General features: G+C 46.4%; 1 protein-coding gene across 3 annotated transcripts in view; it reads right to left on the bottom strand.

Moving 5' to 3' along the window:
• Positions 1-12,500, bottom strand: part of aatf (apoptosis antagonizing transcription factor) — a 73,413-nt gene that overhangs the window by 12,156 nt on the left and 48,757 nt on the right. Inside the window, exon 11 of one of the 3 annotated variants that reach the window (XM_061250306.1) lies at positions 11,407-11,478. The exons of the other annotated variants lie outside the window; for them this stretch is intronic. Within the exon in view, the coding sequence (XP_061106290.1) occupies positions 11,407-11,478 (72 nt within the window). The remainder of the gene's footprint in view (positions 1-11,406; positions 11,479-12,500) is intronic. 3 annotated transcript variants of the gene reach the window in all.

The raw sequence follows: 12,500 nt of genomic DNA, 5'->3' as shown, positions 1-12,500 counted from the left end.
ACATCCTTCGCCATTAAAACTTCATAAATTATCTTTGGTAGTTCTATATGAAAATCAGGTGATAGGTTGTTACAAACATAATCGAGGACCTTGCCACAGTTCTTCTGCAGACTTGGCTGTCTCACTTGTTTCTGGCTATCCAGAAAATCCCAGACAGCCTCAATATCATTTTCATGTGAAAAGTGGTCTATTAACTACATGACTTGAATGAAGTATTAAGTAACGGAATACAACAAAATATTTGTAACATTTAATAAAAATTTAAAAAGGGCCAGTGCCTCCAGTCTGAAGGACATTTCGGCTTTTGTTGGTTCTTTTTGGGTGTGCATTGCATCATCCAACATTGCTTCATCATACTTTTCATACATCCACTCACACCACACATTAGCCCTGTGTTTTTGTAAACTAAGGCCATTTAAAACAAATTTGCCAATGTCTTTAATGAGTCAGGGTGTCTGTGTGAGTCTGTGTGTGCCTTCATGTTGTGGCCCTTTAGCCGGGTCGTGAGTGGGGGCTGGTCCGGACTCTCACTCTCTTCACTCTCTTCACTCTCTTCACTCTCTTCACTCTCTTCACTCTCTTCACTCTCTTCACTCTCTTCACTCTCTCACTCTCTCACTCTCTCCATAGAGAGACATGCAGACACAAGCAGACACACATACACACAGAATCGCACTCTGCACAGACAGACAGACACAGATACAGACACACTCTCTCTCTCTCTCTCACACACACACACACACACACACACACACACACACACACACACACACACACACACACACACACACACACACACACACACACACACACACACACACACACACACACAGTTATACATTCCATTAAAGCGGGCGCAGTGTTGCCCTGGGGAATCAGAAGTCAGGCTGTCAGGCGGCAGAGGGGGAACTTAATCCTCAATCCCCATTTGAAATGCAGGGCCAGGGTCATGGATTACAATAAACTCTGATTATCAAATAATGCGTGATTCTTATTCCAGCCGAGCATGGCCCGTGTGCTGGCTGTGGAATGCTGAGTGGCAGAGTGGGGGGGTGGGGGGGACAGCCGGGCCCTCTGGATGACACTGTGCTAAGGGGGGGATGCGGTCTGCCGTGCCTCTCATAATCTCTACCTGCTGTCGTGTGTATGGGTCAAGAGAGTCAGCCGCTATCAGCAGTAAGAACATGATGGCCATCTCCCTGCCTCACCTACAGCTCTGTGTGTGCGGGTGTGTGTGTGTGCGTGCGTGCGTGCGTGGGTGTGTATATGTATAAGTGTGTGTAAGTGCCTGGGTGTGTGTGTACGTATGTGTGCGTAAGTGTGTGTACGTGCGTGGGTGTGTGTGTGTGTAAGTGTGTGTAAGTATGCGTGCGCATGAGTGTGTCAGTGTGTGTACGTGTATGTGTAAGTGTGTGTAAGTGTGTGTACGTGCGTGGGTGTGTGTGTGTAAGTGTGTGTAAGTATGCGTGCGCATGTGTGTGTCAGTGTGTGTACGTGTAAGTGTGTGTAAGTGTGTGTACGTGCGTGGGTGTGTGTGTGTGTGTGTGTAAGTATGCGTGCGCATGAGTGTGTCAGTGTGTGTACGTGCGTGGGTGTATGTGTAAGTGTGTGTAAGTGTGTGTAAGTATGCGTGAGCATGAGTGTGTCAGTGTGTGTACGTGCGTGGGTGTATGTGTAAGTGTGTGTAAGTATGCGTGCGCATGAGTGTGTCACTGTGTGTACGTGCGTGGGTGTGTGTGTGTGTGTGCATTGGGGGAGGCTCTGCACTCCCACCCCTGTCCTCTGCCCCTCTCTCTGGGCATTAACATTCATGGGGCCGGTGGTCCGTGTCGGGGCCATAAAGCAGCGTGTGAGATATGGCACCGGGAGGCTGGGGGGGCCGGGTCATTCATTCCCAGCACGCCCGCACCTCCACACAAAGGTCAGCAGGCATGCCTTTCCGCAAAGGTCGCCGGCTACTTTAATGTTATCGCAATAGATCACAATTATTACTGTAGTCCATTGATCGCTATGTAAATGAAGGTGGCCCCTGGCACCGCTCGCTGGGGGAGGTCAGCCCGCGTTCTGTCGTTACCGCCCGGCGGACACGCACCGTCCCGCGCGGCTGGAGCGGTCGCCGCGGCGGATAAGACCCGCGTCGCTGTCGCGCGTCGAAAAACCGAAGACGTTTCTCCGTCAGACGTGACAGACTACGGACTATGCGTGAATGGAAATGAATGGCGCAAAAGGCTCTCCTCAAGGCAAGGGGACGCTCCACTAGGCTTCTCAGGCAAGCCCTGGACTGATCTCGCATCAGGAGACCAGACTTCTAGAACTTTCTACAGGACTCCATCTTTATGCGGAGCCATTCAGGGCGCGTTTTAGATCTGTTGCCTTAAACCGAAAGCCTCCTCAATCTGTGGTCCATAACCCAGAAAAACAAAACAAAACAAAAATAAACACCAAATAACAGAGCCTGTTGACCATAAAGGTCCCATATTGTGGAAAATGACATTTCACTTGCTATGTGGATTATAAAGAAGTCAAAGGTGCTATAAAAACACTGTGAAAGTACCTAAACGCACAATCCCTAAATAAATCCACACAATCCGTATGAAGGAAATGTGCATTTAAACAAGCCGTTTGGACTTCTGTGAACTTGACATCACTACATTATTGGCATTTTGGCAGACGCTCTTATCCAGAGCGACGTACAGTTGATTAGACTAAGCAGGAGACAATCCTCCCCTGGAGCAATGGTTAAGGACCTTGCTCAAGGGCCCAACGGCTGTGCGGATCTTATTGTGGCTACTTCGGGATTAGAACCACCAACCTTGTGTGTCCCAGTCCTTTACCTTAACCACTACGCTACAGGCCGCCCTGCAGACACTACGCTACGATACGCTAATTTGCATATGTCAGCCTGTAGCCTTGTGGTCAAGGTACATGACTGAGACCCGCAAGGTTGGCGGTTCAAGCGGGTCGCTAGGATAAGATCCACACATTGCTCCAGGGGGTTGTCCCCTGCTTAGTCGAAACAACTGCAAGTCGCTTTGGATAAAAGCATCAGCTAAATAACTATAATGTAATGTATCTGCATACACTCACTGAGTTAAGTCACTATCTTTTGTCAGCTAAAAAATAACATCATGACCACCTTCAGCAGGCCCACCTTATAGCAGGAAGAAATCCAAGCGTTCAGCACAGACGCCGTTAAGCTCAAAATGAGACCTTTAAGCAAAGCCTAACGGTATTTTGAAAGGCATTCTATGCAGGATTTCATTCCTTCCTGTGCTTACAATCAAAAATGTCTCCTCCTAACCTTCTCAACCCAGCCAACACCCCCAAGATGGCGACGCTTGAGCACCAACAATACAAATAGATATTTCGCTCTAGTGAGTTATGACAATAGCTTTGTATGGTTGTTTTATTGTATTGTTGTTACTCTAGCAACAGTATTGCAGACTGTTTGAATCACGTCCTTTTCAAAAATACGGAAACAGCTGCATTCATACCGGTCAGGGAGACAAGTATTCCAAAATGCTCGATTAGCTTATTTAATTTTGATTATGCTTGCATTTACAGTCAGGCATCTGCAATAGACGTGGTTTAAAAAAAAAAAACGCATACCTTAAATTTGTGTGGATTTGTCTTTAGCGGCCAATTTTATTGTATATTTATTTAAGAGGCATCTGCTGAATTTAAACATATATTTAAGGATCATTATGCAATGTAATTGTATATGATTCCATGACAATATCTAAAATATGCAATAATGGTTTATGCAAATATGCGATCTCTTTACAATGGAACAAATGGGAAATGGTTTGGGACTTGGCAATTCTATGCAAATACCCAAATTATGCAATAATCTGTTATGCAGTTAAGTGCATTGTACAGTATTATAATTAAACTAAACTGTTTTAGCATATACGGGCAAATTGAACTGTGAAATAAAATTCAAAAAAACCTTTTATGTTGTTACAAGTAACACCAGTGACAAAAAGGACAATGCAAGCGTTCATTGAGTGAATGTATAAAAATAATTGAAACAGCCTGCATTAAGGTGGCATTTGTGTGGATTCATTAAGTTAAAAGGTTAATGTTGTACCGAGAGTTTTGAGTGACAAAAATGAAATGCATTTCAAGACATATTGCAATACCTCTATTCCTGTAGAATATTACTTACAACATGTTAATCATTCAGAACAGGCCATACCCCGCCCCCAATTCTTACAATTAAAATATTTCCAAGTCAGATTTTTTTTTATAGCCTACATCTCAATGCATTGTGGTGGCCTCTTGAAGATTTCACAGAACTTGACATTGTAAATGGTAAATGGTTGGCATTTATATAGCGCCTTTATCCAAAGCGCTGTACAATTGATGCTTCTCATTCACCCATTCATACACACACTCACACACCGACGGCGATTGGCTGCCATGCAAGGTGCCGACCAGCTCGGCAGGAGCATTTTGGGGTTAGGTGTCTTGCTCGGGGACACTTCAACACAGCTCGGGCGGGGGATCGAACCGGCAACCCTCCGACTGCCAGACGACTGCTCTTACAGCCTGAGCCATGTCGCCCCGGTAAATGTAGTCTAATATAGGAAGACAGCGCATTGAGTTACACTGAGTGACAGTGGCAGTAAAGTCAGACTCAGGCCTGTCACCGTCACGCAAAGTTATCACCTCGGCCCTATTCTGACCCAGAGAAAAACCCAACCTCTTTTCCTGCCTTTATATAGTTGTAATATATCGGACCCACAGCAAATTCTTGGGCCATCGTGGCCAGCCAGCTAACATTGCCAAACATAAATTAATTTAGTTAACATTACCCCATGCCGACTAGCCACTTAGCATTCAGATAACCACTGAAGTGACCCTCTCTCTCTAACACTAACCCAGCTGAACATGCACCACTGTAGCCAATCCATACACTTCCTCCTCTTCATTTCCTTCCTCTGCCATTGGCCACAAGTTTTCAGACACGCCCACAAAGAGAAAAGGGTTATGCCAAGAAGGGTCCCAAATGTATTTCAGAATAACAAATACAGGCAGACAGGCAAGGTACTGGGCAGAAATGCTCACAGACAGGTGGCCAGTGTATCATCGTGACGACTGAGCATGGTCGTTTCATGGTAGTTTCAAGGTGAAAATCCTGCATAGTACGCCTTTAAGGTGGGCAGAATGCTGTTACAGGCCTCCAGGAATCATTTAGATATACTGACATAATTATGTCTACACTAAGAAACATTTTTGTTCATATAAGTGTAAGAGTAACTTCCTCATTTCCACAGCCAGAAAAGTTATGACATAAACAGCGGTCACGTGATAGGGATGAGAAACCGCAGCAGGGACATGCTGATATGATATTATCATGATATTATCAGGATACAGTTAGAATTGCGATTCAATATTATTTTTATTTTATTGGGCCGTTTCGGTTGACTTTTTTCTAATAGTGAACGATGGAAAACAAAACAGTGCAATCATATTTCCCAAGACAACGCTCATCATAAGAGGTTAAAACTCAAATTAGATTTTCTGCCACTAGATAGACAACACACTTTAAACATTACAATTCTGGCTCCAGATATATTTTTAGCGTTTCCGTATCTCTTGGGCACAATTTAGCGACAGGAAATCGATAATAGCAACAGATGTGATGAGTTTCATGTAACTTTAAGAAAGAGGGAGTCAAAGAAAGAAAAAGTGATGGAAAAATTTGTCTTTGTAAGTGATGTGAGTTAAAGCAGCATTAATGGATCGTTATTTAAAATGCAGACAATGATCATAAAGAAACAACAATGTTTTTAAAAACATCATACAGGACAAAAACAAGACATTATCACTACATAATGAAAACTAACAAAACAGGAGAATAAAGCAACTCGCGACAAATGCCAAAAATATAAACAAGTGTACATTATCAGTCAAAAAAATATTTTTCCAATGACAAATATAGACTTCTTTACATTTGTTTTAGTTATTGCCAGTAGTCTTACTCACCTTTGTTTTGTTCAAATGCGTCTTATGCTTTTTTCTTAGACTCCCTCATCACCCATCACATCAGTCACAATTATTTCAATTTCCTGCCCCTAAAATGTGCCCAATTTTATCAAACAAAATTCGACAGTGCTCTGGTAATTTAAAACCACAAATAAACATTAACCACCTCAGTGACCGTATTTCTCACATATGATGTCAGTGGCATGTTTCTACAGAATCTTTGACCAAAACATGGATTTGGGTTCATGTAATTTACCTCATTAGTAAACAATTACCTAAACATTACCTAATGTTAAACATTAGCGAAAACGCACATTAGCCGGCCAAATGACATGAAATAACGTAATGATGCAATTGCCTGAAAGTCAACAAAACACCTATTCAGGCTGCACCTTTCCCCTCCCTACCTCCCCTATATTCTTATTAGCCCTGGATGTTGTCTATGGCAATTATTCCACTTGTGTATACCTGTTTTATTATTCCTAGCATTGTATTCTAGGTTGGTTTGTTCTCATGAGATTAATCTACGGGGTTCATGTTATGCAGTCACTTCTTGCACTTGGAACAGGTACTTCCTTCTAGGGTTTTCAGCGTGCTTGTCCCTGGTTATAGTTATGCACTTTGTTGTAAGTCGCTCTGGGCAAGAGCATCAGCCTGTAATGTAATGCAAATACACAAGTACGCTATATAAATACCTCCAAATGTACTGTATCAAAGTATTTCTACAGAGAAAGTACATCTGGCCTTCCGCACACCTGATCGTATACTTTCAAGTTTTTGATGGGAATTCATTGAAATGTTCAAATAATAAAACGTGTAAAATAAATTGATATCCAACATATCCTTTCTCGTGAGCAGCTGCAAAGTCTGAGGAGGGATAATTGAGTGTGCATTCATTATTTTATTTCCAGAAAGAAAAGATACAGTTGTTTTATATAAATAGCACCTTCCCCACCAGACTAAAATTAGAGAGCAGCAGTAAAGGGGAGAATTGGAGGGTAATTAAACATTTCCCGCACATTGGGTGAGGGGGGGGGGGGTAACTATGGGACACTATCCGCATTTCACTCGACGCCATGACTACAAATTACAGTCAGAAATGCTGCTTGAAATCTCTGAGTAAATTCCGAAAAGTCGTTTTTGATGCTATGTGCTTTTTGGGAAATGAGTTGCCAAAGGTGTAACTAGTGGCTACACTGCTAAAGAAGAGCAATGTGCATCACAGAAGTAAACATCATTTCCACCCAGCCAGGGCCTGGCACTTCAAAAAAAGTGTGTATGGCATCCTCAGTTTCTTAAAGGGAAGATGTCATATTGAGCAGAAGCGTATAACAGAAGATGGCTGATGGGTTTTTTACACAGCAGCGACCCTGGTTGCATTCGTGATTGTGAAGCTACATGCACTCCATTTTGGGGGATGGCTACTCCACGTGGAGTTATGTTTTGGGAGGAGTTTTGGTTCTAATATGCGTTTTGGAGACGGACACATTTACACTTCTATAACATCCATCTTGAAAGCGTCTCATACCACCTCCTGAAGCGGTTTAGACGAACGGATTTGAATCTGTTCATTTTACTGGTGCATTTACGCCAGTATTACTTTTATGTGGATAATCCCAATACGGACATAATCTGGATGCCAAAGACCAAAGAAACGACCAGTCGAAAATAGGGCGGGGCTTAACTGAAAGCCACCACGAAAGTAACTTCTCACTTCGAAAACTGAGCAACTCCACCGAGTTCCCATAATGCATTAAGAGTTCCGTGATGATCCAAGGTGCACCACACTCCCGTATTAAAGCAGATTTTGCCCTGAGCTGTTCTTTCAACAGTTCACCTGTCCGCCCCCCCTCCTCTGCCCCCCCCCCCCCCCCTCAGTACAGAGCTCAGCTCTGACACGCCGTGTGTAAGAACACTACTCCATCTCCGTAAAGGCTGAACCGACCCAGGCCGCTCCATAAATCATCTCCCCCCCCCTCCTCCTCAGCGTCACGCCAGCCTCCCCCTCCTCCTGCAAAGTCACACCCCTCCCCCACCCCACGGATTTTCAGGAACAGAGTACGCGCCTCAAAGTGCCTCTTTTGTCCTTTGTGACAATACCGTCGCACCCGGCCCCCGGCCCCGACGTACGCGCGTTAATGCGGGAGACGGAACGTCGCGAATACAACACGGGACTAAACGTCTCTCCATCCCCCCCCCGTCGCAGACGTGCTCGCTCCCTAATCTCGGCCCAAACGGCGCAGCCTCCAATAAAAGAGTAATGAGGGCCTTAATGACCGCTGTTAAAGGCCTGCCGCTAACTGAAATATTGGCCTTGTTTAATAGGACGGGATCGGAGGGACACTCCCTGCCGAGGGGGGGACCTGGGGGACATCTGCGGCCTGCGAGGACAACTGCCACCTTCGGGGGAACCGTAACGGCTGACCGACAGACAGACAGACAGACATACACACATACACACACCGCACATACACAACAACACCACAGCGACCTGGTTCAGATATAAAAGAGGAGGAAACCATTATCTGCGAATTGGGAAACGCATTCCATTCAATTAAGGAAGTTAATTCGGTGGAACAAATTCGATACGGAGCAAAACAATAAACCGCCCAGGTGAATGAAATATCGGGCGGAGGAAGACGACGGGCGAGAGAGCCGCCAGTCAAACCTCTTTCCCGTCCCTCACGCGAACCTCGCTTTCAACCGTCCGACCCCGAGGGCACGGCGCGCCCGTCTTCCCTCCACACATTCACACGCCGCAATTAAAACGGAAGGATACAAATGTGTACATTTCAACTAAGTGCCACTTATGCTGGCGAAATGAGTTTGAATTGTTTCAAGTATATTGCGCGTAACCCGATATGCTGGAGTTAGGTTTCACGGCGGAACGGAAGCAAGAGTTCAAACGCGGGACTCTCATTTTTCCTGCCTCTGCATTGTATTGATCTGCCATTGTCCATCTAGCTGTGCTGCTCTTGTAGCAGCCATACCACAATGCACCCTGCTCCTGCAGAATGGCTGAAGCTAAGCAGGTGTGGGCTTGGAGAGAGTACTTGGATGGGAAACCTCCTGGGCAGTTGCTGCCTGAAGCGATGTTGGTGGGCCGGGAGGGGGCGATCTGGTTGAATAAAACCCAAACCCCTGGTGCGGTGATGGGGACTCTGTGTTGTAGGAGACTCCGTCTTTCAGATGAGACGTTATACCGAGGTCCTGACTCACTGTGGCCGTTAAAGGTCCCGGGACACTCATCGCAAAAGAGTAGGGGGGCTCCCTGAGGTCCTGACTCACTGTGGTCGTTAAAGGTCCCGGGACACTCATCGCAAAAGAGTAGGGGGGCTCCCCGGGGTCCACCCTAAACCTGGCACTCTCAACCTGCCACCCTATCAACTGATCTAATTGGCTGAAAGATTGGTATTCTCTCCACCACAAAATGGCTGCCGTTGAGGTGAGTTTCCCCACTTATGTAAGTGGGTGACGCGGGTGTGAAAAATAAACACATCAAATGCACTCATTAAAAGCCTTCTTGACAAAACAAACTTAAACAGGAATGCCCATGACCGCTAAATATTCTTCCCATCGCCCATTTTAAGTCAGAATTGCCCAATCGCACTGGTAGGTCCGTTCCATCACTGCAACGTTTTCAGTCAGCGTGGGAATGCAGACTCGCATGCGCAGGCTATGACTCACGAGGCAGTGCTGCGCAGTGCTGGGCAGTCCCTGCGGTGGAGTGGCCCTAGTCACACGCTGGCTGACTGCGGGCAGTTTGAACCAGGTCTCTCTCTCACAGAGAGGGTTGCCAGACTGACCCTGGAATGTCTGGTTTTCAAATTATTAGTACAGGTCCCGTTTGTTGGGCTTTTTTGTTTTTCTGGACAATAATGTCTGATAAAACTGATGGGGGAAAAAAACGGTAATACTTTATTTGAGGGCTCCTACATACTACTCTATAACGGCTTCATAAGCCATACATAGCACATGCATAAGCACTCATTTAGTCAATAACCGCAAATAGGCATATGTGTTATGTCAGAATTGATGCAGCAGGTGACATTACCACTATGCCAGTTACTGACACAGGCACATGAATGCTAATATAAAAGCTTATGCTGGAGCCTTCAAATAAAGGTTTGCTGAAAACCTTGCCCTTAGTTGTCCTTAATGAATTAAAAAAAAGAACTCTGGCAATCTACTCAGAGTCAGGGAAGATCCTGATGACTGAAAACCTTCCTCACTCAGCAAGGCGTTACAGCCTCCATTTTGGCTCCAGCCAGTCAGCACGGCATCAGCCGGATTCTTCTGTTAAATGCTTAATATTCCTTATTTCAAAATCTACTCACGCACGGTTATGGCATCTAAGCAAAATTCAAAGAACCTGAAAATATATGGAAGGATATCTTTGCCGCCTGAAGTTTCTGCTTGTCAACCATTCTTACAAGTTAAAAAAAACTAATAACACACACACATACACACAAGGGTATATAGAGAGAGAACTCACCTCTGAAGGTGAGACCGATACCAGCAGAGCACTTCCTCCAGTAATTACCGTGTGTGTGCGTGTGAGATTGTGTGTGTGAGTGTGCGTGTGTGTGGGTGTGTGTGTGTGTGTGTGGGTGTGTGTGTGTGTGTGTATGTGTGTGCGTGTGTGTGCGTGCGCGAATGTCTGTGTGAGTGTGTGAATGTGTGTGAGAGTGTGGGTGAGAGTGTGGGTGTGTGGGTGTGTGTGCGTGTGTGTGCGTGCGTGCGCGAATGTCTGTGTGAGTGTGTGTGCGTGTGCGAATGTCTGTGTGAGTGTGTGAATGTGTGTGAGAGTGTGGGTGGGTGTGTGTGTGTGTGTGTGTGTGTGTATGTGTGTGTGAGAGTGTGTGTGAGAGGGCGTGTGTGAATGTGTGTGTGTGAGAGTGTGGGTGTGTGGGTGTGTGTGCGTGTGTGTGTGTGCGTGTGCGAATGTCTGTGTGAGTGTGTGAATGTGTGTGAGAGTGTGGGTGGGTGTGTGTGTGTGTGTGTGTGTGTGTATGTGTGTGTGAGAGTGTGTGTGAGAGGGCGTGTGTGAATGTGTGTGTGTGAGAGTGTGGGGTGTGTGTGTGTGTGTGTGTGTGCGCGTGTGTGTGTGTATGTGTGTGAGTGTGTGTGTGAATGCGTGTGTGAGTGTGTGTGTGAGCGCACAGCACAGCGCAGGGTAGGGTAGGGTAGGGGTGGTTATGGAGATGTGCCCGTCACAGGGGCGGTAATTAGAGGCAGCCGCGGGTTTTGGCAGGGGGGAGGGGGGACGGATCTGCGGAGGGGGGGGCGGCCCTGCCCGTGACGAATGGGGATCTGATAAGGGGATGTGGAGGCGCGGCCCGAGTTGAAGAACGGGTCAATACCGGCCTGTCACGGGGAGGGGCGCCTGATGAACGTTATTAATCTATTACTCACCGGGCCTCATCACTCATGGAGCTGTGGTCAATAGGAGCCATGAAGTTCACCAGCTTACTGTGCACCTGGAACCTGAGGGGGAGAGAGAGAGAGAGAGAGGGAGAGAGAGAGAGAGAGAGAGAGAGAGGAGGGAGGGAGGGAGGGAGGGGAGGAGAGGGGAGAGAGAGAGGGAGAGGGAGGGAGGGAGGGGAGAGAGGGGGGAGAGAGAGAGAGAGAGGGAGGGAGGGAAGAGAGGGAGAGAGAGAGGGAGGGAGGGAGGAGAGAGGGAGAGGGGAAGGGAAGGAGAGAGAGAGGAGAGATAGGGGGAGGGAGAGAGAGAGAGAGGGAGGGGGGGGAGAGAGAGAGAGAGATGAAGGGGGGAGAGAGAGAGAGAGGAGGGGAGAGGAGAGAGAGAGAGGAGAGGGAGAGAGGGAGGTGGGGGAGAGAGGGAGAGGGGGAGGGGGAGAGAGGGAGGGAGTGAGAGGAGAGAGAAGAAGCAGGGGAGGGAGGGAGAAAACAAACTTCCATCAGTTCCCTCCACAGTGCAGAGGACAGGACGTAAAGGAAAGCGAGTCAGAGACGGGGGGGGGAGTGAATGTGCACATTCAGCCCGTTTGGACATTTTGCTCAGTCTGAACTTTTTTCTTCAGCCAGTGAGCTGTCAAAAGCTAGCATAAAATGTGTGCATGCAATTTATGCGGTGTGCGTGGGTGAGGATGTGCGTTCGTGGTGTTTTTGGTTACTGTGGTAATGCCAGTATATACAGTGGCTTCAGAAAGTATGCAGACACCATCACTTTTTGGAGGGTGGTAGATTTAATTTGAAATGGATAAAATTGCCAGTTTGGCCCATTAATCAACACTCAATAACCCATAATGACAAAGTGACATTTTTGGGGGAAATGTATAAAAAATCTAAAAGGGAAAGCTCTCATTCATACAGGCATTCAGACCCTTTGCTGTGACACTCCAAATTGTGGTCAGCTGAATCATGTTTGCTTTAATTATCCTAGAGATACGTCAAGAACGTGATTGGGGTCTAACCTGTGGGCAAACTTGAACTGATGTAACATAGCTTAGGAAGGCACGCACCTGTGGATATAAGGTCCCACAATT

The sequence above is a fragment of the Conger conger genome, chromosome 7 (assembly GCF_963514075.1).
Source record: "Conger conger chromosome 7, fConCon1.1, whole genome shotgun sequence".
NCBI classification, from domain to species: domain Eukaryota; kingdom Metazoa; phylum Chordata; class Actinopteri; order Anguilliformes; family Congridae; genus Conger; species Conger conger.
The sequence above is the reverse complement of the archived record's forward strand: the minus strand, read 5'-3'. Positions and strand labels throughout refer to the sequence as shown.